Source organism: Electrona antarctica (assembly GCF_951216825.1).
Source record: "Electrona antarctica genome assembly, chromosome: 8".
NCBI classification, from domain to species: domain Eukaryota; kingdom Metazoa; phylum Chordata; class Actinopteri; order Myctophiformes; family Myctophidae; genus Electrona; species Electrona antarctica.
In genome coordinates this window covers 12,316,586-12,336,388 of record NC_136789.1, presented here as the reverse complement: position 1 = coordinate 12,336,388, position 19,803 = coordinate 12,316,586, and the positions used below count along the sequence as shown (strand labels likewise).

The following is a 19,803-nucleotide window of genomic DNA, read 5'->3' as shown; positions in this document are numbered from 1 at the left end:
TTGTGGACCACTTGGGGTCCGCGGACCACCTGCCTCAAAATACATGTATCAATAATAGGCTATGATCTATCCTTGAACGGGTAAGGACTAGTATATACATATAATTTGTATGTATTTCAAAATATTTTCTACAAGCTTGTAGATTGTCTAGTATTTCCACTATTGGTTCTATAAAGATAAAGCAATAGAGCCTATAGGTTAAATACAGTATTCTGAAAAACACAGGTAGTACTTCAGGAGAAGAGGGTGTGGATGGTTTGGCCCAGTGGCGTATTCAGGAATTACGTTTTGGCCAGGCAAGATATGTTAATTGTCTTCTCCCCGCGCACAATCGTAGCACTAAGAGATATACCTGTCAGACGAGTAGGATACAAAGGCTGAAAGGCTGCATTTACATTCCAATGGGTGATTGAGGGTCGCGCTCTACCGCAACGGCCAATCAGCTGTCCATTTTAATAGTTCTCAGGTCTTGTTTTTGTCCTCTTTTTTTCTCATTGTATGGATTTTGGCCAGGCCAGAAATGGATTTGGACAGGCGGACGCCTGCCCTCGCCTTATTGTAGATACGCCTCTGGTTTGGCCACTGCACGCTCCAGAAGCCCAATGCAAGATCACCCGACAGGTTCTTTGATTGAAGCCCACACGGCACATGCAAGAGAGAAGAAGAAGAAGAAGACCTTCATTGCGCATAGGGACCTCAAGGGTGACATGAAGTCGTTTAGGCTGACATGGAAACAGCTGGAAAACACAGCCCAGGATAGAGGACCCTGGTGGAGGGTAGTCAACGGCCTATGATCCATGAAAAGGTGCGATAACCACAAGTAAGTAAGTAAAGTAAGCAAGCAAGTAATTAAAGTGTTTATTTAATTCACACAGCTTACAAATGAAGCCAAATGGACCCACATTGTACACTATGTACGAGCACACTGAATCCAAAAGTGTCTGTACTGTGCCACTGTAATAACCAACCTCTCCAATGTGGCACAGACCTGTTTCAAAACATCTGCTTATCTTTGCCTATTCATTTGAAATAAAATATTCTCACTGAACTGCAGAGAGCAGAAGGCACACAAACACATGCACTTATAGTCAGGCTGGGCGGTAATATTAATCAATTATGACATAACGTATTCACAGGGAAGCCATGCAGTTATTGGACCCTGTCTTATTAAAAAAAAGCATTTATGAATGAATGAATATTTTATGTATTACCATATAAACTTGAATTTCAACTCATTTTACTTTTTAACACATTAAAACCGGGAAACCATCTGTGTACTGTGTCATATTAGAGTTTAATCACTTAAATCATTATTTTATACTTTGGCTATTCAAAAATCTTTGCTTTTGGGGTCCCTGGAACAAAATATTTTGAGGGCTAATTTATAGAAACATACATTTTTCAGAAAACTGTTAGGATTTAGAAGGCATTTATAGAAAAGGGGCCTCGGGTCATTAATGGGTTAATTGTCAATTGGCAAGGTAACGTGTTTTTTTTGGCCATGCAGCTAAAGGGGATATGATTGGACCACATTGACTCACAGTGTAGCGTAAGTACTTGAAGTGCCTTGAATGAGGCATTCAAAGGGCCCTCCGAAATCTGCCAAGTCTATTTAGTGTGACACGTGGGCTCATTTCTACAGCTTGGACCTTTGGGCATGTAGTGGAAAAAGTACTCACATTTCTCACTTAAGTAAAAAGCATCAATACTGCAATGGAGAAATACTGATCTGTTACACGTAAATGTCCAGAATTCAACATTTACTTGAGCAAAAGTACTAGTACGAGTAGGGCTGAAGTGGTTAATGTATGTTTTGCGCAGCGAAACTAATAATCAAAATCTACAAAGTAACCAGTAACTAAACAGAAGGGAGGTTACAGGAGGAAAGGAGGGACTGGAGCAACTCAGACAGTTTAAACTGTCTGAGTTGCTCCAGTGCCTCCTTTCCTCCGGTAACTAACTAAAGTTTTAAAATAATTGTAGTGGAATAAAAGCACAATTTTTGTCTCTGAGATCAGATGTAGTGGAGTAGAAGTAAAAGTACTGAAAATTGGAAATACTCTTAAGTAAAGTAAACATACCTAAAAATTTAACTTAAGTACAGTACTGGAGTAAAAGTACTTTCCACTAGTGTCAGAAGACTCAGACAGGGATGCTTGGTAATCCGGCTGTGCCCATGATAATGATATACTGTATGATGATAATGATATACTGTATGTCCTTTGAGTGTCTTTGGTTCATAATGACAATCACAATGAGTCTGTAGGCCTAAAGACTAGAGCACTGGTCCCCAAACAGTGGGTCGGGACCCACTTGTGGCTCAGGGACCAATTTTTATATGGGTCACACGACTCGAGTACATTTTTTCGTTTACCTACATTTACATACTGTACATTTCAGGATTGGTAGGATTTCTTTTGTAAAGAATTGTATTTTAAAGCAGCTATAACATGCATTTTAAAACTGTTTTTATGATATTTAATATCATATTGTCTATGTCCCTCAAACTTATTTCTAATGGTTTGAACATCAATCACCACTCTGATATAACCAGTCCATGGCATTTCGTTTTGGCTTCTGAAGCAGTTTTAGCTGCAGTACCACCATGTCCTGAGGTGGTGGGGGTGCTGATAGAAATGCACATTTGGAACTGAAGACTGAAGAGGGGGTGGAATTAAGTAGGGTGATACTGATGACATCACTGACGCATATGACCAAATCAGTTGAGCTGTTCCTGAGAGCAATTTCCATAAAAGCCTGAGACTGATTGTTCAAAATTGCGTATTTGTGAGGATAGAAAATACATAGGTGAGCAAAAAGTTGAATTTTATGTTATAGGTCCTTTAAAACAAACAAACAAACAAATCTAAGAAATTCCATAAAATAAATAAATAATATTATTATTAAGAAGTATGTTGCGAGCTTGTAGATCAGCTATTTTCACTAGTGTGGGTATACATCTCTCTTTTGGACACTGGACTAGAGTAACTTCAGTAGGTGATAACAGCCCCTTGTAATGGGATGATTTCTAGGTCGTTCTAGGTATCGGGTGCAGTCTGGGAATGTTCGGGGGAAGAGATTCTCATATTCCAGCTCTCTTGTTACTATAGCTCATGAGTATTACATAATCACCTGATCGCAATTGTTTGAGGCTTGAGCTAATCTTAATTATTTTTTCACTCATTTCCAGTCATCTGTAAAAAAGAAAAAAAAAAAAGAACTGCTGGATTAAATGAACAGAAATGTCATATTTCCATTATTTCCACGTTGTTGTACATGGCCCTTTTTTCATTCATTTTTATCCCACGATTTTTGTAACCCATTTTTTAACCAGTGCCAATTGCCTAAGCTGTAATCCTGGGCGCACCCGCTTTGAATGTTATCAGCCTATAATCAAGAATATGTCCGTGATCAGGACCTTGGAAAAGAGCCAAATGTGAAATGTGAATCACACATACTGGGAAACGCGGAAGTGAAACTACGGAAGCGCTTGCTTTTTGTGACCATGACCGTGACCATGACGGAGGCGCGCCGTCTCTGGTAGCCTTGAGCCACGTGAGGCACCGCCGAGCGAGTCGCCAGAGCCGACTCAGTGCCGTTCGAGTTACCGATAGGCACAGAATAGTAAATTAAATATTAGCCCCCCTACTTTCCATGCCACCCGACATGTCTGCACTAAGCTGACTCCGCCAGATGGTGGCAGGCGGAGTCAGGTTATGTCTGCAACACCCGGAATAGATGCAGTCCAAGTGAACACAGCTTGGCGCCATTGCTGAAAACAACGTCATATTCCAACGTCCTGATAATGATTGAGCAGGTCGCTTCTTATCACCTGACAGGGGGGAGTTTCCCCGGTAGGACGTAGCGTGTGGAAGAAACACGTTATTCCAACCAGTTCCTTTCCCCTCCATCAGGTGCCCAGGCTGACCAGGGGGAGGCAGTTTAGAGACCAGGATTATACTGCATGTTTTTTGTGAGGATATTACCCTGGGGAACACAGGGAGAACATGCAAACTCCACATAGAAAGGCGCTGGGCACAGGTTTCTGCCCGACAGCCATGATATATATTCTTTAATGTTGAAAAATGGTCGTACTGTATTTCAAAAATGAGCTTGTAGATTGGCTATTATTGCTATATATGACTATATGAACGTGATGCCACACTGTGGTGAATTCATAATATCCTCACAAGATGGCATCCCGTCCATTGAGCTGCAAAGCAATGCATTCTTTAATTAGTATTATTATTATATATTGTTATTGTTTTTAACATCATTAAGGATGTTGCCTATTTTGGCCGTAGTGCGTTATTAATTTTGGTTATTGGTACCAGACATCTTTGTTCTATCAGTAATAAGCTTTGTATAGGCTATTTAAGTCAACTATACTGTACGTATGTAACTATTTTGAACACCTCCCCTGTTTGTACACACAGTCAGTAGCATAGTCGACCTTTAAGTTATTTGTCATGCAGATGTTGTGCAGATTTTGTTTACGAAGCCTAAAAGGCAAACAGAAATGTGATGTGCAGTGGTGTAAAAAGTAGGCCTACTCTTTACTACAACAATGTATATACTCCATTACAAGTAAAAGTCCGGAATTCAAGATTACAAAAGTACAAAAGTATTGGCATCAAGATGTACTTAAAGTACCAAAAGTACATCATATCACAATAACACCTCATCTACTGTAACATAAAAGAGTCTGCTTATCTCTTCACCCCTTTTGCTTGATTCCATGTCCATCCCTTATCTCCAACTTTAAGTCCTAACATAATCTTTCATCTCCTTTCTAAAACCCAGCTCAGTCCAGCAGAGGTGCTTCAGACGCTGCCAAAGACAGTTTCACCATGTTTTCGCTCCGGCTGCAGTAATGTCACTTCCTCATGTCCTAGTCGCTTACTCACGGTGAAGGCAGTATGTGGAAATGTCCATATTGCCTCCATTAAGAACAGCGTTTATCGGTTGATAACATTCTAAGCTACTATCCACTTTTCCATTTCTATTCTTGTTTATTCTCATTATAAATAATGAAGCTTGAAGTAGTCAACGAGTAGTTAATTTGCACAGCCAACCATAGGACAGCAGGGGTAGCAGTCCTCAAATGATTTAGTCTTTCAGACAAAGTAAGGCTTTTCAGCCTTTCCTTATTATGCTTGCCAGCACAATATTGGGAGTGTGTATTACAGTATGTTTGTCAGACGCTTTTGTTGCACAGTATGTATGTAACCCTTGTGGAAATTGAAAAGGACATCGCAATTAGCCTGTTATCACACACTCCTCAGTCTATTCAAGGAGGTTAATTACATGTGCAATTTAGTGAATAATGTTCTCCCTATAAAAATGGCCCCTATAAACGTTATGGGTCATAAGTCACTGAAATTATTCTTGTATTATTCAGTCATCTCAGTGATTATGCTGGTGCATTGAACAGATATTTTCCAATGTTCCCGGTTTGCCTGATCTGGAGACCTGTGTTGCATGTCACTCCCCCTAAACTCAGATTCCAGTCTCCGAACTAAATAAAGAACAACAGGGAGCAAAAGGAATATATATATTTAAAAAAAATGCACTACTTGATTGTACCACAGTGTCACAAAAGCATCAAAAGTATAGTTTAGGTTTAGGACATATGAGGTTTCCACCCAACAGAGGTGGAACAGAGGCCTCTGAATTAAGGCAAGTTTTCAGTGTGATCAGAACCCCTTTGACATCCATTACCAGTAAGACGCCCTGAGTCTAGTATGTCAAACCATGTATGGCTATCCAGGGTTTGATGAGGTCAGTGTCGTGATCTTCATATAGCCTATGGAGATCCATGTGATGATCATCAGCTCCACATATGGACACATGGAGATCCATGTGTTGTACCAACTTGGTTCATTTGCAAGTGTGACTCACATTGCGGCAACCACACTGGTTATCATGAGACTGTCACGATATGGCCGTATATTGACATTCCCATATATGGGCTTAATATTGATAACATCAGGGATCTCCATACAATACCATACCAGACAGACAAGACATACCAGACAGACAGACAGACAGACAGACAGACAGACAGACAGACACTGACATAGACGGCTATAGCCTCTTGCAGAGGCATGCTGTAAAAAGTGGTGGAACTTCAAAGGGGGCTCAAAAAGTGGAACAATGCCCACATGGCAGGAGTACGTCAGCCACTGGAGGAGGAGAGGAGATTGATCAACTTAAAAATAATACATCCCATAAGAAGAATTGTAGTGTTATGAGCTGCCTGGCGTTGTGAGTTTGCATACCCTATATCAACACAAATGTCGAGGGAGACCGCAATGTTCTTTTTCTAAGAAATGTATTCATTCATTCATAACGATTTGTACCAACAGGGAAAAAGTACATTGAACTGAAGAGACATTTATATTGCATAACTATAATGTGATGCACCACAATGCATCACAATGCGGCATTGCATTGTAAGCTTGTAGACTGTCTATCTTCGGTGAAGAGATTTCGTGTAGAGGGATAAAGGAGGGGACCATAGATCCCTATAGGTTCCCCAGTCTAAGTAAAGTATAATAAGGTTTTATTTTATTAAAACATTGAAAATAACTTTTATTTTACTCTCATAATCTCTCCTCATGTCTCACGACTCTGTGGTCAAAACACACTGCATGAAAATCTGTGTACACCACCTGCAGAGTATGTGCCTGTGGAAATACATGCACTTTCTCACATTTCCTTTTCATAATATCGATCGCTGCATAGATTTGTACTCAGCATCATCTTCATGCGCACACACACCCGTTGATACATATGGCCCTCGAGGTGTTGGCCACTACGACTGTCAGTCTTGTTCTGACAACAATGCTCAGTGGGTTGGCACCAATTGCTCGGGGGAATTTAATGGTTATCTTTGCACACCGGCGCCTCAGTTTACTGTGGACTTGCTGCAGTGCTTAATTTAAATCAAATGGTTGGAGGCTTAGAAAGGGCCACTTTGAATACCCCAGAGTGCCACACTGCTTTGCCATCCTTCATTGAGCATAATTCACAAATTATCTGTCAGTGTCAGCACGTCCACCTGCATGCAGTGGCGCACGCACGCACGCACGCACGCACGCGCGCACACAGCCCTTAAGGATAAGACTTAAAAAGACTTAATCATTGTCTCACGTAATGAAACTGGAGGTTGGTGGGCGGTGGGGAAGGGGGGTATTGATCTATCTTCTGGTAGAGTATGTCTGTGTGTGTGTGTGTGTGTGTGTGTGTGTGTGTGTGTGTGTGTGTGTGTGTGTGTGTGTGTGTGTGTGTGTGTGTGTGTGTGTGTGTGTGTGTGTGTGTGTGTGTGTGTGTGTGTGTGTGTGTGTGTGTGTGTGTGTGTGTGCGTGCGTGCGTGCGTGCGTGCGTGCGTGCGTGCGTGCGTGCGTGCGTGCGTGCGTGCGTGCGTGCGTGCGTGCGTGCGTGCGTGCGTGCGTGCGTGCGTGCGTGCGTGCGTGCGTGCGTGCGTGCGTGCGTGCTGCCGCCGAGCTTCCCTCCCACTGACAGATGGATGGGTTAATATCACAATTAAGCACCTCGGTCGACGGTTCCTGTTTACCGCTTGGTTGCTAAGCAGTGACATCATCTGATCCCTCCTTCCTCTCTCCTTAATCCCTTCCCTCTCCCTCTCACACCACTCTCTCTCTCATACGCGCGGAGATGTGGGCAGGGTGTGGGGTATAGGGAGAGAGGGAGGGAGAGAGACAGAGTGAGAGAGAGAGAGGGGTGGAGCAGAGCAGAGGGAGCGGGTAGATAGTGGGCAGTGAGTGACTCTGTTATAGACAGCATGGTATGAAGAGCTGAGCAGAAGCAGCAGGTCGCAGGCAGGCACAACTCTCCTTACAGCCCACCAGAGCACCTGGACCGCTTCCCACTCCCCCCAGCACCCATCAGGACAACATCCACCTCTTCCAGAAGAACGGGGAGGGGGGGTGGGTCCTGTTTTGTTTTTTAGTTTTAGTTTTTTTGTGGGGGTTGTTTTTGTTCGGGGGGGGGGGTTAGGTCGGCTGTGCGGCCGGGCAGGGACTACTGCTCCCGGGGGGGATCGCATGCATGACACAACGCAAAGGCGAGAAGCCCACCATCAGCATCCAGGAGCACATGGCCATTGATGTGTGCCCTGGCCCAATCCAGCCCATCAAGCAGATCTCAGACTACTTCCCCCGCTACCCGCGGGGTCTGCCGCCCTCGGTGCTGCCCACCTCCAGCCCGCAGCGCGCTGCCGCCACGTACGCATCCGCGGGGGGCTCGTCCGACAGTGACCCGGTCCGCTGTGGCGAGGATAGCCCGGACCGGGCTTTGGCGGGCGGCGCCACAGCCGCCACCTCCTCGCAGGCCACCAAGAGGGAAGAGGAGCCAGATGTGGAGGGCTATGACTCAGATGACTCCAGTGAGTGACCATCCCTCTCTTCCTCTCCTTTTTACACTCTTGTGTTTGCCCCCCGCCACCCCCCCCTCCTCCCCTCCTCCCTTGATGTTGCCCTCTGATTTACACTTAGTTGCGTGCAGGTGTCTTGCACCGAAAACAGCAGATCTACAAGCTGTGAGCTTGTACTTTCAGGAGCGAGACACAAAGTATAAATCAGGCTTCAGATGTCTGTCCACCGTGCCTAGTGCTTTTAGCCCCCCCCCCTCCTCCCTTTCTCCGATTACTCTCCATTTTTTACCACCGGGCGGTTGCCAGGCATTGCTGCGGTGGTTTGGCTTTGTGCCGTTATCTTTCACCTTTCCCTTTCCCTTGACTACTCCCCCCATCTTTTTCTTCTCCTCTCTCAAGTCTCCTGTTGCGGGTCCATACGTGTGTTTTTGTGTGTGTACTGTGTATGCGTGTGTGTGTGTGTGTGTGTGGGGGGGGGGGGGTTGATTGTTTGTGCGCACATCTTGCCGTGGCGCTTCTACTTCCTAACTCTTAGGCTGTCGACAGCCAACTGTTGCTGCTGCTGCCTTGACTGACTCCAGCGGTTCCGCTCTGCTCGTCTAATCTAGCCTAATGAGGACGAAAGACGCATGATGAGGCTTGATGATGATGATTTAACGTCCCTCGTGTAAATGTGTGCTGTGTGATTGTGTTGCCGATTCCGTGTGTGCGTGCGTGCGTATGTGTGTGTCCCTTTTTATTTCCATCTATTTATTTATCCGGAGGTTTCTTGGTTCACGTGTCTCCGCTGTCGATCACCAGTTCGTATGATTCATTGCTTTTCTTCTTTTTTTTTCTCTCTCTCTCCCTCTCTCTCTCTCTCTCTCTCTCTCTCTATTCTTCTGTGTCTGTCAGAATGAACAGACACAACAACCACCATCCTCTGACTATACACAGCAAAGCCCCTCTGTGTTTATTTAACTGTGAGAGTGTAAAAGGCGAGTCCATTTTCACACCCCCCAGAGTTAAATTAACACTGGGGGTTTTACTTTTCTTCTTTTTTTTTTCTGTGTACATCTGTAGGCGTATTGTTGAGCCTCTGGGAGTAGAGCTTGTTTACATTCATACACAGGCTTTTAGTATAGGCATAGGGGTTAACTTCAAACAAATTGCAACAGAAACTCTTTCAACGTTTTTTGTTTCATAAATATGTTATCAAAAGTCCTAAGAAATCCCAGTAGGGGACAATGCTAAAATAGGTGATTGTACCATTAACAACCTAGCTACCGGTAAGTCAAAATTCTCAAAATGTAATTCTATTAGTAGCCTGTGAAGTTAATGATTCTGAATCCATTGCAAGCATTAGTTTTACACGAAAAACACTCCTTGGGCTAAAATGGCCATAGCCGTCATCACAAAATGTGATGGTTATCACAAATGGGCAAGTTGCTATGGCCGTTTTTAGCCCAAGGAGTGTTTTTCGTGCAAAACTAATGCTTGGAATGGATTCAGAATCATGAAAACCCCCTAGTTTGACACTTCACATGCTACTTAAATCAGAATGACATTTTGAGAATTTTGCCTTAAATATGTCGTTAATGGTACAGTCACATATTTTAGCCCACCAACTGAGATTTCTTAGGACTTTTGGTATGTTGTTACTAACATATTTATGAAACAAAAAAAGTTGAAAGAGTTTCTGTTGCAATTTCTTATTCATCCATAGAATGCCTTTACTATTTGTGAGACAGGGAAGCTACAGTATGTGTCTCCGCTTCTCTGAGCATAATAGGTGTGTGTGCAACCCACGCGTGCGTGTGTGTGTGCATCGATCAGGAGTGCGTCCGTGTGTGTGTTTGAAGGCACTGATTGAGGTGCCTGTGCTCGTGTCAATGCAACAATAGTGACTTGTTGATCATAGAAGGGAACATTCCTTTAATCTGACGCTAGGTTGTCATGAGCGATGGGATCACAGGAGGAATTGAATCCTGTGCTGGACAACAAGATACGTGCTCCGCCATCCACACAAAGTCACAGATGTAGAGAGATTTATTTCCCTGTTAAGAGACCTTCTAATAACCCCATCCATACCAAACCACACCTGTGCCCAACAATATGGAGTGCAACAATTAATCAAACTAATTGATTACATCAATTATAAGAAATAATCTGTGATATATTTCTAGTAAAATCATCGATTTTGGGTGGGAATTTTCATATTTCACACCCCCCCCCCACACCCTCAAATTACTGAACATTGCTATTGCGATTTACCTGCTCACAATGCGCACGGTCAACTTATATCTATTTTTGTTATTTTTGTGCGACACTGTCATCTTTACGTTGATTGTTACAAATGATCCACAAAAAATAGATAATAAATGCTTCTCGATTATTCACTTAACCAAAAAGTAATCAACAGAATAATCAGTTAACAGAATAACAGTACATAATCGATAGTGGTAGCCCTACTACTAACAGAATAACAGTACATCGATAGTGGTAGCCCTACTACTCAACAATAGGATAGTGGTAGCCCTACTACTCAACAATAGGATAGTGGTAGCCCTACTACTCAACAATAGCTTTTCTCACGAGGGTCAGTGAATAGAATGGCTTCTGGCGCTTTACTGTCAGGGTTGTCTGGTGATTGCAGGTTAACGCGTGGCGGCAGCGAGGCTTCTCCAAAGAGTTAATCCATGTACTGTCACATGCACGAGGGCTTAGGCCATCTCTAATCCAGAACTGGACAGGGGGGATGGTAGAGAGCACAACAAACAGGTCTGGTCTGGCAGATGTTCATCTATGCCTCCGTGAGAGGATACTATCGTTGCTATCGGGCTGAAGCCTCTTATATCTCCATATTTCATTTATACTAAATGTAGCAAAAGCAACCAATGTACAAGCTCGTGTTGCATAATGCTGTGAGCTTGCCTATTATGACTTCCAAAAAAATCCAAAATAGGGACGTCAAGTCGGAAATGGTTGAGGCTGTCTGTGGGTTTTATAAATATTTAACCAGTGAAAAGTTGTAACAAAAAGCTTGTGGCTAAATAATAACTACGTTGGATCCATTGGAACACTTTTTTCCCGCATTCCCTGAAAAGCAGTTTTGGACATAAAAGGTTTATGCCTAACAGCGGAGATATGCTCTTATCAATAGAGGAAACAGAAAGAACGGGAGCGTAGCTTTCTCTCCCAGACGAGAAAGTAATCCCCACTCTGGCTGTCATATACTGCTGTGTGCAAATGAGTTTGCTCTGGCAGTGCAGGTGTTTGTTTTCTGTCGGCAGCAACGTGGTGTGTATTGTTGTATTGTGCTTTCTGCTTTGGCAATGTAAACGTATGTTTTCTCATGCCAATAAAGCCCTTTGAATTGAATTGAATTGTCTGCACAAGAATGGTCGCCTTGATGTGCAGTAAGTCATCATTAATATAATGATATCAATTTATAGGAAGCTAAATAACACGTAAAATAAGTCATTGGCGCTCCGGAAGTTCATCAAAAACACGACAATTAAGTCCTTGGCCATGTATGAGTTAATGTGATTCATTACAGAAACACTTTAGTATACCGCTACGTTACATGCTTTTTAGTCTGAGAGAATTCTGTATGTATAATATATACAAGAGCTAAATCTGGTGGTTTTGACATCATCCACCACTTCTGTGGCTTCTCTGCAATTTTTCACGTACTTAAGCCATACTTATCTGAGTAAATCGGCGGTTGAGTTGTTCTATGTGCCGGCTTATGAATAGGCATGGCAAATTACAATTCATGGTCTTGAGAGGGAGCTATTATACATCACATTAGCACTTGCGTCCAATACGGTGTCAGTTCAGCATGAGTTGCACTGCAACTCTGCGTGCTCCCTGCAGACAAACACAGCCAGACAACACCTTCACAGTGGCACCAGATTAACGACATGATGAACACATGAGGAGACAGACATCTGCGACACACCGCCATTAATCTACCGTGTCGGACTGAGACTGCACAGTGCAAATGCTGTGACGACGAATGAATAATAGTAAATAAAAGTCTTGAGAAGGACTGCTGGCATAGAGGCCCCGCCTGCCGTGACGAAACCCCTCACCTGCAGTGCTAAATGCGTCTAATGAGGGGTGGCGCGGTAAAGAAAACAACTTGGCTACTTGGCTCTGATGATGTAACACCCCAAATGATCCCAAGGCACAGTTTACACCAGGGGAATATATGTGAGCTGAGACAGGGTTCCTCACTGGAGCAACTAACACACTTTCGCTACAGATTGAGACCAGACCAGATTTGACCACATGAACGCGAGAGAAGGGGTCCCCAAACCAGGGGTCCCCAAATCGTTTTTTGGGGGGGGTCCCCAGATGATTAGCTTAATGTGCAACATAGTTTTCTCACTCAACAGTAAACAAAGTTAAACCAACAAAGTATTAGTGTGAGGTATCTGCACATTTCTGAAGTTACAATTTACAATTTACATTAAAGACCTTTTTAATGCCAAATTGGCCAAATTGTCAAATAATACATAAGAAAGATGCAAACATTGTGAAAATAGCCGATCAACAAGCACTCAACGCCTCACACTGTGAGCTTTTCAGCTATTTTATTTTAATTTCTTTCCACAATGTATCTGTGGAACAGATTCAATGCCTACAATTGCTTGGGGTCCCCAGACTCCCCACTTTATTTTTTTATTTTGCAGGGTCGTGGCCTGATGAAAAAAATAAAGGGAAGCTCCGCACACTCAGATCTGTGCACAATCAATGTATTTATTTTGCAAGCTTTCGGTCTACTGACCTTCTTCAGGCATCAGGGTCATGGCCTGAAAGGTTTGGGAACCCTTCCCTACTCTGGGGGCAAACATTTAGCGAAAATAGCAGACCTATGGCTTACAACGTGTAGCAACGAGACGGATTGTGAGTCTGCAGATCAGCTATTTTCGGTAAAGAGATTTGGTATGTAGAGCTGTGGTTTGCAAAGTAAATGGTGCATTTATATAACGCTTTTATCCAAAGCGCAAAGTGGGGTCCAGGGACCCCGCCTCAGGATTCCTTGAGGGGGTTCCAAATGGACCCTTACAGATCTGTAACTCTGATAGTGTACAACTCTGGAGAGTATGTGCTCAAGGGAGGGCAAAAAAATCCAGAGATTCCTTGCGAAGCCCCACGGAAGCATGAGTGTGCGTCACAGAGCGCATGTTCGGGTATGATAAGTCCCGGAAAAGATGCGCTGTGATTGGCCAGTAGTCACTTGAGTGGCAGCGTGACGTAGTGTGCCGTCCACTCTTCCGGCGTACCAGTGTAGATTCTTCCGCCCTCCCGTCAACACACATGGCTCCAACGAACTGCAGCATCCAATGATCTATTTTTTAAATATCTATGGTGTGTACCACATTTGTAATGATTTGATTGGCTAGTTTTGTGTGTACCACATTTCTGATGATTTGATTGGCCAGCTTTGTGTGATGATTTGATTGGCTGAGCACGGAATGTGGTGTATGATGATGCATGGCGATAAAGAGCGCTCCTCACTTCACACAAGTGTGATTTTTTCTTCTCAGATTAAATTGACTCAACCTGTGATTTTAATTGAAATGGAAAAGTGCATCACCCACCAATTGGATCCTCGCTCCCCTATGATGGGAGCAATCAAAACCATTTGGATGGCGGGATCTCTGCCACATCAATTAGCTGCGTGTACCTGGAGGGTACGGGCCGGCGGCACGCCACAACCGGTGCCACGTGAAATAGTCGCTCTGCCCTGCGTGACAGGGCCGGGGTTCTTGTGTTTCCGAGAGATAAGCAACCGAGCCACATACAGTATAATGTTGACAGGAGCACTGCAGGTTGGGGTGCGTAACCGCTCTACCCCTGAGACGGCTCGCTTTGGTAGTTCTGCTTGGCCTCTCATCCAGATGAAGGTGCCTGCGGTTTTAGAACTGCTTGGCGAGGGGGGGGGGGGGGGGGGGGGGGAGGGGGGGGCAGTTAATTCAGTCTATTGTGGAGGATAGTTGACATTTTGATAAGGAGGTTGGATTAATATTTTCCAAAGAAAGGGAAGGGAGATATGGCGGTGATGAATGAAGAGGATGGAGCGAGGAGCAGGAAAAAAAGGCAAACGTATACCATAAACCACTGTGGGTCGGGACCCATTTGTGGGTCGCAGATACATCTTTATGGGTCCCTTTCTTTTTTGTTTCCTACTTTTTGTTTTTTAATTATTATTTCAAAACATTTTCAAAAAAATGAAACTTTTCATGAATTAAAAACTAAATGCAATGATTTTTTCAGTAATTTCATGAAGAAACTAGAAAAAGTGCCCCTCGGGGCACAGGTCTCCACCAGGCCAGGTCAGGTTGTGGCCTCCTGGTGGCGCTATAATAGGCCAATGTGAAAAAATTGCTATTTCTTCTTTTTGTTCCAAAAATGGGTTCCAAAAATGGGTTTGCAAAAATCCACCTGTTGGTGGCGCTATAACAGGCCAATGTGAAAAGGGTGGGATATATTCCTCAGCCTAGTAGGAAAGTCTGTGAAAGATTTCACGTAAATTGCACGCTGCATTCATGATTTGAGGCATTTTGTTCAAAACTGGCCAATCCTGCAAACTTTGAAAGCTAATGTTAGCCAATTAGGATGGAATCTGAAATATCTGACAGATCCGTCTTGAACACATGACTATAGAGATACTGTGTAACGATTTGCGGGATGTTTTGACAGAATCTGGAGGAGTAATATAAAAAAATGTGTTTTACAAAAGTCGGCCTGCTGGTGGCGCTATAACAGGCCGTTCTGGAAAATTTGGGGGAGAGTTCATCGTTGGCATCCAGGGAGTGTGTGTGCAAAATTTGGCATCGACCAAGTTAACGGTGCCAGAGATTAGCTGGTAACAGACACGCACACACGGACAGAGTGCAAAACATACTCTCTCCCCATGCCTTCGGCCTGGTGCAGACAATAAAAAGAAAAATCTAAGAAATTCCACAAATTAGAACAAATATTTAAGAAGTAGTGAAAAATCCGATCTACAAGCTATTTTCACTAGTTTGAGTCCTGTGAAGACATAAACGACCTGTTTATAGGTTTTCGTACAATGGTGTTGCCAATAGCCAGTCTACACTACGGTACAAACCCACAAAAACTGAAAAAAACTTCACAGATCCAGTGGAAATCTCACACTGGTCTCATAACACACTCTTTAATGTAATGAGGGATTCCATTTGCTGCCCAGCCCAGTGCCCTAGAATCCTATTAAGGGTATCTGTAAACTGTCATCTGATAATAACCTGGTGTAACACACCGCAGTGCATGGCTTGATGTTTCCTGACTATAGCCAAGGGCTAATAAAGCTGGGCAGAGTTTTGTACCGTTCACAGCATACGTTGTTTTATTGGTACTATTGACGTTGCGAAAATTATTTGCTAATATTGGGACTTTCCTTCTGCACTGAACATTTGCCCGCAGTTCTGCCTAATCACACAGAAAGTCTGCCTTTGCTCTCCCTTTATCCCACTAAACCCATTATGTCATCATAATGCCAGCTATTTCAGTGCAGAGAACCAATTTGACATTTGGGGTTGTCGTGGGGTTTTTTGGTCACAACTTGTACACAGTAAAAACCTCAGTGTTCATTCCATGTGTAACTGACTCAACTGAGAGTGGAAGAATGGAACCAAATGGAACCGTAAGGGTACATTTGGATCCTTACGGTCCATTTCTTTACATTTGTCCATTCTCAGAGTTAAAGGGGAACATTGTTTTCTTTAAACCTGGGCCCTATTTTTAGATCATTTTAGATCGTTTGGATCACAAACGAAGGGAGGGTGTGTTCCAAATTGGGTTCCAAACTATTGGAATTAGTGATAGTCCATTCGATTGCCACTGGACAAGCCAGAACTATGCGTTGTTGTTGTTGTTGTTGTTCTTCTTCTTCTTCTTCTTCTTCAGTTTTATTCAATTTAATTTTACCCCTGGGGACCACTGGAATAATGTTTTCTTAGACAGATTTAAGAATATAAAATAGGCATATTTTCAATTAGTGGCTTGCCCCTCCGGACGGACGTGAAACGTCTGGAGGTCACCTAAAAAAACATAATAGAGCCCAGGTAAAAACCAGATCTCCCTTTGAATGAACACTGAGGACTTGTACACAGTGTACGTACTGTATGTACATGTTGATGTGCACAGAGAGGGTATCTGTATGGACTAAAGGGATGCAGCGATATATCGGCCGCACATCCGTATCGGCTGATATTTGCTACTATCGCTCAACACAGGTTTCAGTTACTCGATGGCGTTTGTGATATGAAATGTAAGCTTACCATAATCACAGTAAACATTATCATGTCATTCAAGGGCTTGTTTTTAACTAACACCAGTCACTTTCAGTTCAGCACAGATGAGATGAGGTGTGTGTGTGTGTGTGTGTGTGTGTGTGTGTGTGTGTGTGTGTGTGTGTGTGTGTGTGTGTGTGTGTGTGTGTGTGTGTGTGTGTGTGTGTGTGTGTGTGTGTGTGTGTGTGTTAATTATGTTGTGACATTTCTGCAGATTCTGAACAGTTATTTCTACCCCTGGCACAAATAATAACACCAAATACTAAATAAATATCGGTATCAGTCAGCTAAATCGGTATCTGCCAAGAATTTTCATATTGGTGCATCACTAGTATGGACCTGATCATGGAGTTGCACTGGTGCCTCCGGTATCTACTACATGTCAGACCAGATGACGACTCCGTCAAGGTTTCCCACATCGCAGCATTTCCTTGTTCTGCGTTGCAGCCTTGACCCTGTAGAGGTGGTCAATAATTGACTTGGGTTTTTGCCGGTGTGTGAGTAGTAAGCACACACTGTAAAATCCAGAGTGTTCATTTAACTCTGACAGTCTACAAGTGTAGCCAAACGGACCAGTAACATGGATACATTAACACAGAGGACAATACTGTGTGGCGTGAATCATCTTTTTTGTTGTTCCTCCAGCATTTCTTTGTTTATTGGTTTTTTCACAGAAGCATTATTTCAATACTGGAGTTGAGAAATAATAAGTGGTGGCATTAACAGCTTCTCTTAATAAACCCCACAAGTATAATGTACAAGAATAAATACAATGAATGTTCCTCCAGTATTTCTTACATAAAACTGCAATCTTGATCGCTGTTTAACATAACATTACTGGCCATGCAGTCTACATGCATACTCTTCTGTCAGTAATGATTCATCTATTGAAAAATATAACTAAATATTAATATATTGTTATAGAGCCACTTTAAAATTTCAAAAAACAAGTTATGGACTTTGTAATCCAAAAGTGCCCAATTGACAAACAAAATGGCAGAAATCAATAATAATCGACCCCAAATATGGGTCCCACATTGAGGGGTCCCTTAAACAAAACAGAGCCAAAAGCAATTTCACTTCCATCATAGGAACGGGGGTCCCCACAATGCTACATATGTTACTGATGTTGCAGAAACATGACATTTAGTACATTTAGTACACCATATTAGTACAAATGATCTTGTGAGTCATGTGACAATGACCGTCAAACAGGGATTTGATGCTGTAGAGAGTGCACCATCAAAAGCGCTTTCACTTCTGCCCCTAGGTGCCACAAATCAGTATTCCGCATTGCAATGTGATTCTACTGGTGTATCAAAATATCCACATACTGTATGACCTAAAAAAGAACACCAAGTGACTTGATCGCTATTGCCATCCTCACAAATAATAAAGCTTCAATCATCCTTTGAAGGAAGTGTGGACCTATAAAAACACATACTGCAGGTTAATGTCCTGCTGGGCCTCGCCAACAAAATCCATTACCAATGAAAGTCCATTCCCATCTATAATAAATGTGTGGGCTTTCTTCATACAGTACAGAATGATGAGAAGTGAGAAGTGAAACAAAGAGTTGATTTTATAAACAACATCTCACATTGTGCTGGAAGACTGTTGGTGGTCAAAACAATAAGGCTTTTAGCCGGCAGACATGTCCACTGGCTCTCATCGCCACAGACATTTCACACACAATTATGCTGAATGTCTCATCAAGTGATGTAGGAACATTTTTCCTATGGTTTTAGATTGCATCGGAAAAGAGAGATGTTTACCCCGTTGTTAAACTCTGCCTTGTGTAGTGTTGACATCACAGTGCAGTTCTATTTGATTTAGGGGGGAGTTTGTTTGTTCTTAGTCTCTCAGGACAGACAAAACAGGGGTCGCTGTTTTTCCGTTATTTGTCGATGGGATTCTCAGATTGGTTTGTTCTTGGACATATTCCTTTGGAGTGATATGTAGCCTGCGATAGTTCATAAAGGGACATGTTAGTCTGAATGGCTCAGCTGCAATCAGCTGATTGTATTAATCAACCTAGCATCCAATTCCTCATTCACACTCAGCTGACCGTTACGTCACACATCCATACTCTCATGTAACGAGCCGGTTCCTTTAAACACGGCTTTGCATTCACCAAAGCCATAGAGTATAGACAGAGTTGCGACATTGAGGGGGCAGAAAACAGCCTGGTCACGTGGTTCATGTACTCGCGCGAGCCCATATACTCTAATGCATTCCATAAACTTCCGGTGTCCCTATTCGCCAATAGAAGTCTATGTAGAAGAGCCATTGGACTGGCCCCATGAAGTGAACGGAGTTGTCGTAACTCTATGGCTCTTATCTCTGCTTGTCTTGCTGCCCGCTTCGCATTCACCGATGCTTAGCTTACCTCCACCCCAGCCTCCACCTTTTTATCCTTATTAGTATGCCATAGGCTCAAAAATTTATGATTTATGTCTGCTGATCCAAGCTAAATAACATGTCATGTAGTGCTTATCTGTCATGTATTGCTTATGTATTACTGTTGTATCCCTATGGGTTTAGCTTAACGTTCCCTGATTTTGCTTAGCTTGCTGCTTAGACAAAATTCAGAGAACATCTCCCCTAAGCAGGAGCCCTTAACGCCAAATCTAACTGTATTCCATTTGTTGCAATAAATGGTTATTTCCAGTCTTAACACTTATTGCTGCAGAAACATTATATCCCTGGCATCTCTATTTTGGGCAAGTCATTATTGGCCAAACATTTGAACATTTTTCAAACATTTAAATAGCTAAAGTAGGTGATCTAAAAGCTAACAGCGAGTCACATCATGATGTGTTGTGAGCTTTTAGATCATATATTATTATATATTTTTTGTAATAAGGCTTAAGATGTTAAATGGTCTGCATTTCTTTTTTAACGTTAACGCAACGCTATACTGATCAGATTTACTACATATTCTCAGAGGACTCACCTTGACATTAGGATATTGGACTGTTATGTCACACTGACAGATATCCGGTTTGGCATCTTTACATTCTGACAGTGGGCAGCAATCTCAGGGGCATTGAATCCATACTGTAGATAGATAATGAAGACTTCATTAGTACCCCATGA

At 42.9% G+C, this 19,803-nt stretch overlaps 1 protein-coding gene and 1 long non-coding RNA gene across 3 annotated transcripts in view; one reads left to right on the top strand and one right to left on the bottom strand.

Moving 5' to 3' along the window:
• Window positions 1–502: 502 nt before the first annotated feature.
• The window catches only part of LOC306928495, a 134,528-nt gene continuing 115,227 nt past the window's right edge, over window positions 503–19,803 (bottom strand). Inside the window, exons 5-6 of one of the 2 annotated variants that reach the window (XR_013790700.1) lie at window positions 19,661–19,764; window positions 503–624 (exon numbers count right to left, since the gene is read on the bottom strand). This is a non-coding gene — a long non-coding RNA (uncharacterized lncRNA). Of the gene's footprint in view, window positions 625–18,534; window positions 18,668–19,660; window positions 19,765–19,803 lie in introns of those variants that run through there. The other variant, XR_013790701.1, reaches the window with a different exon arrangement.
• Window positions 8,074–19,803, top strand: part of doc2b (double C2-like domains, beta) — a gene marked incomplete at its 5' end in the record, with an annotated part of 137,570 nt that continues 125,840 nt past the window's right edge. Inside the window, one exon of the mRNA XM_079508659.1 lies at window positions 8,074–8,410. Within this exon, the coding sequence (XP_079364785.1) occupies window positions 8,074–8,410 (337 nt within the window). The remainder of the gene's footprint in view (window positions 8,411–19,803) is intronic.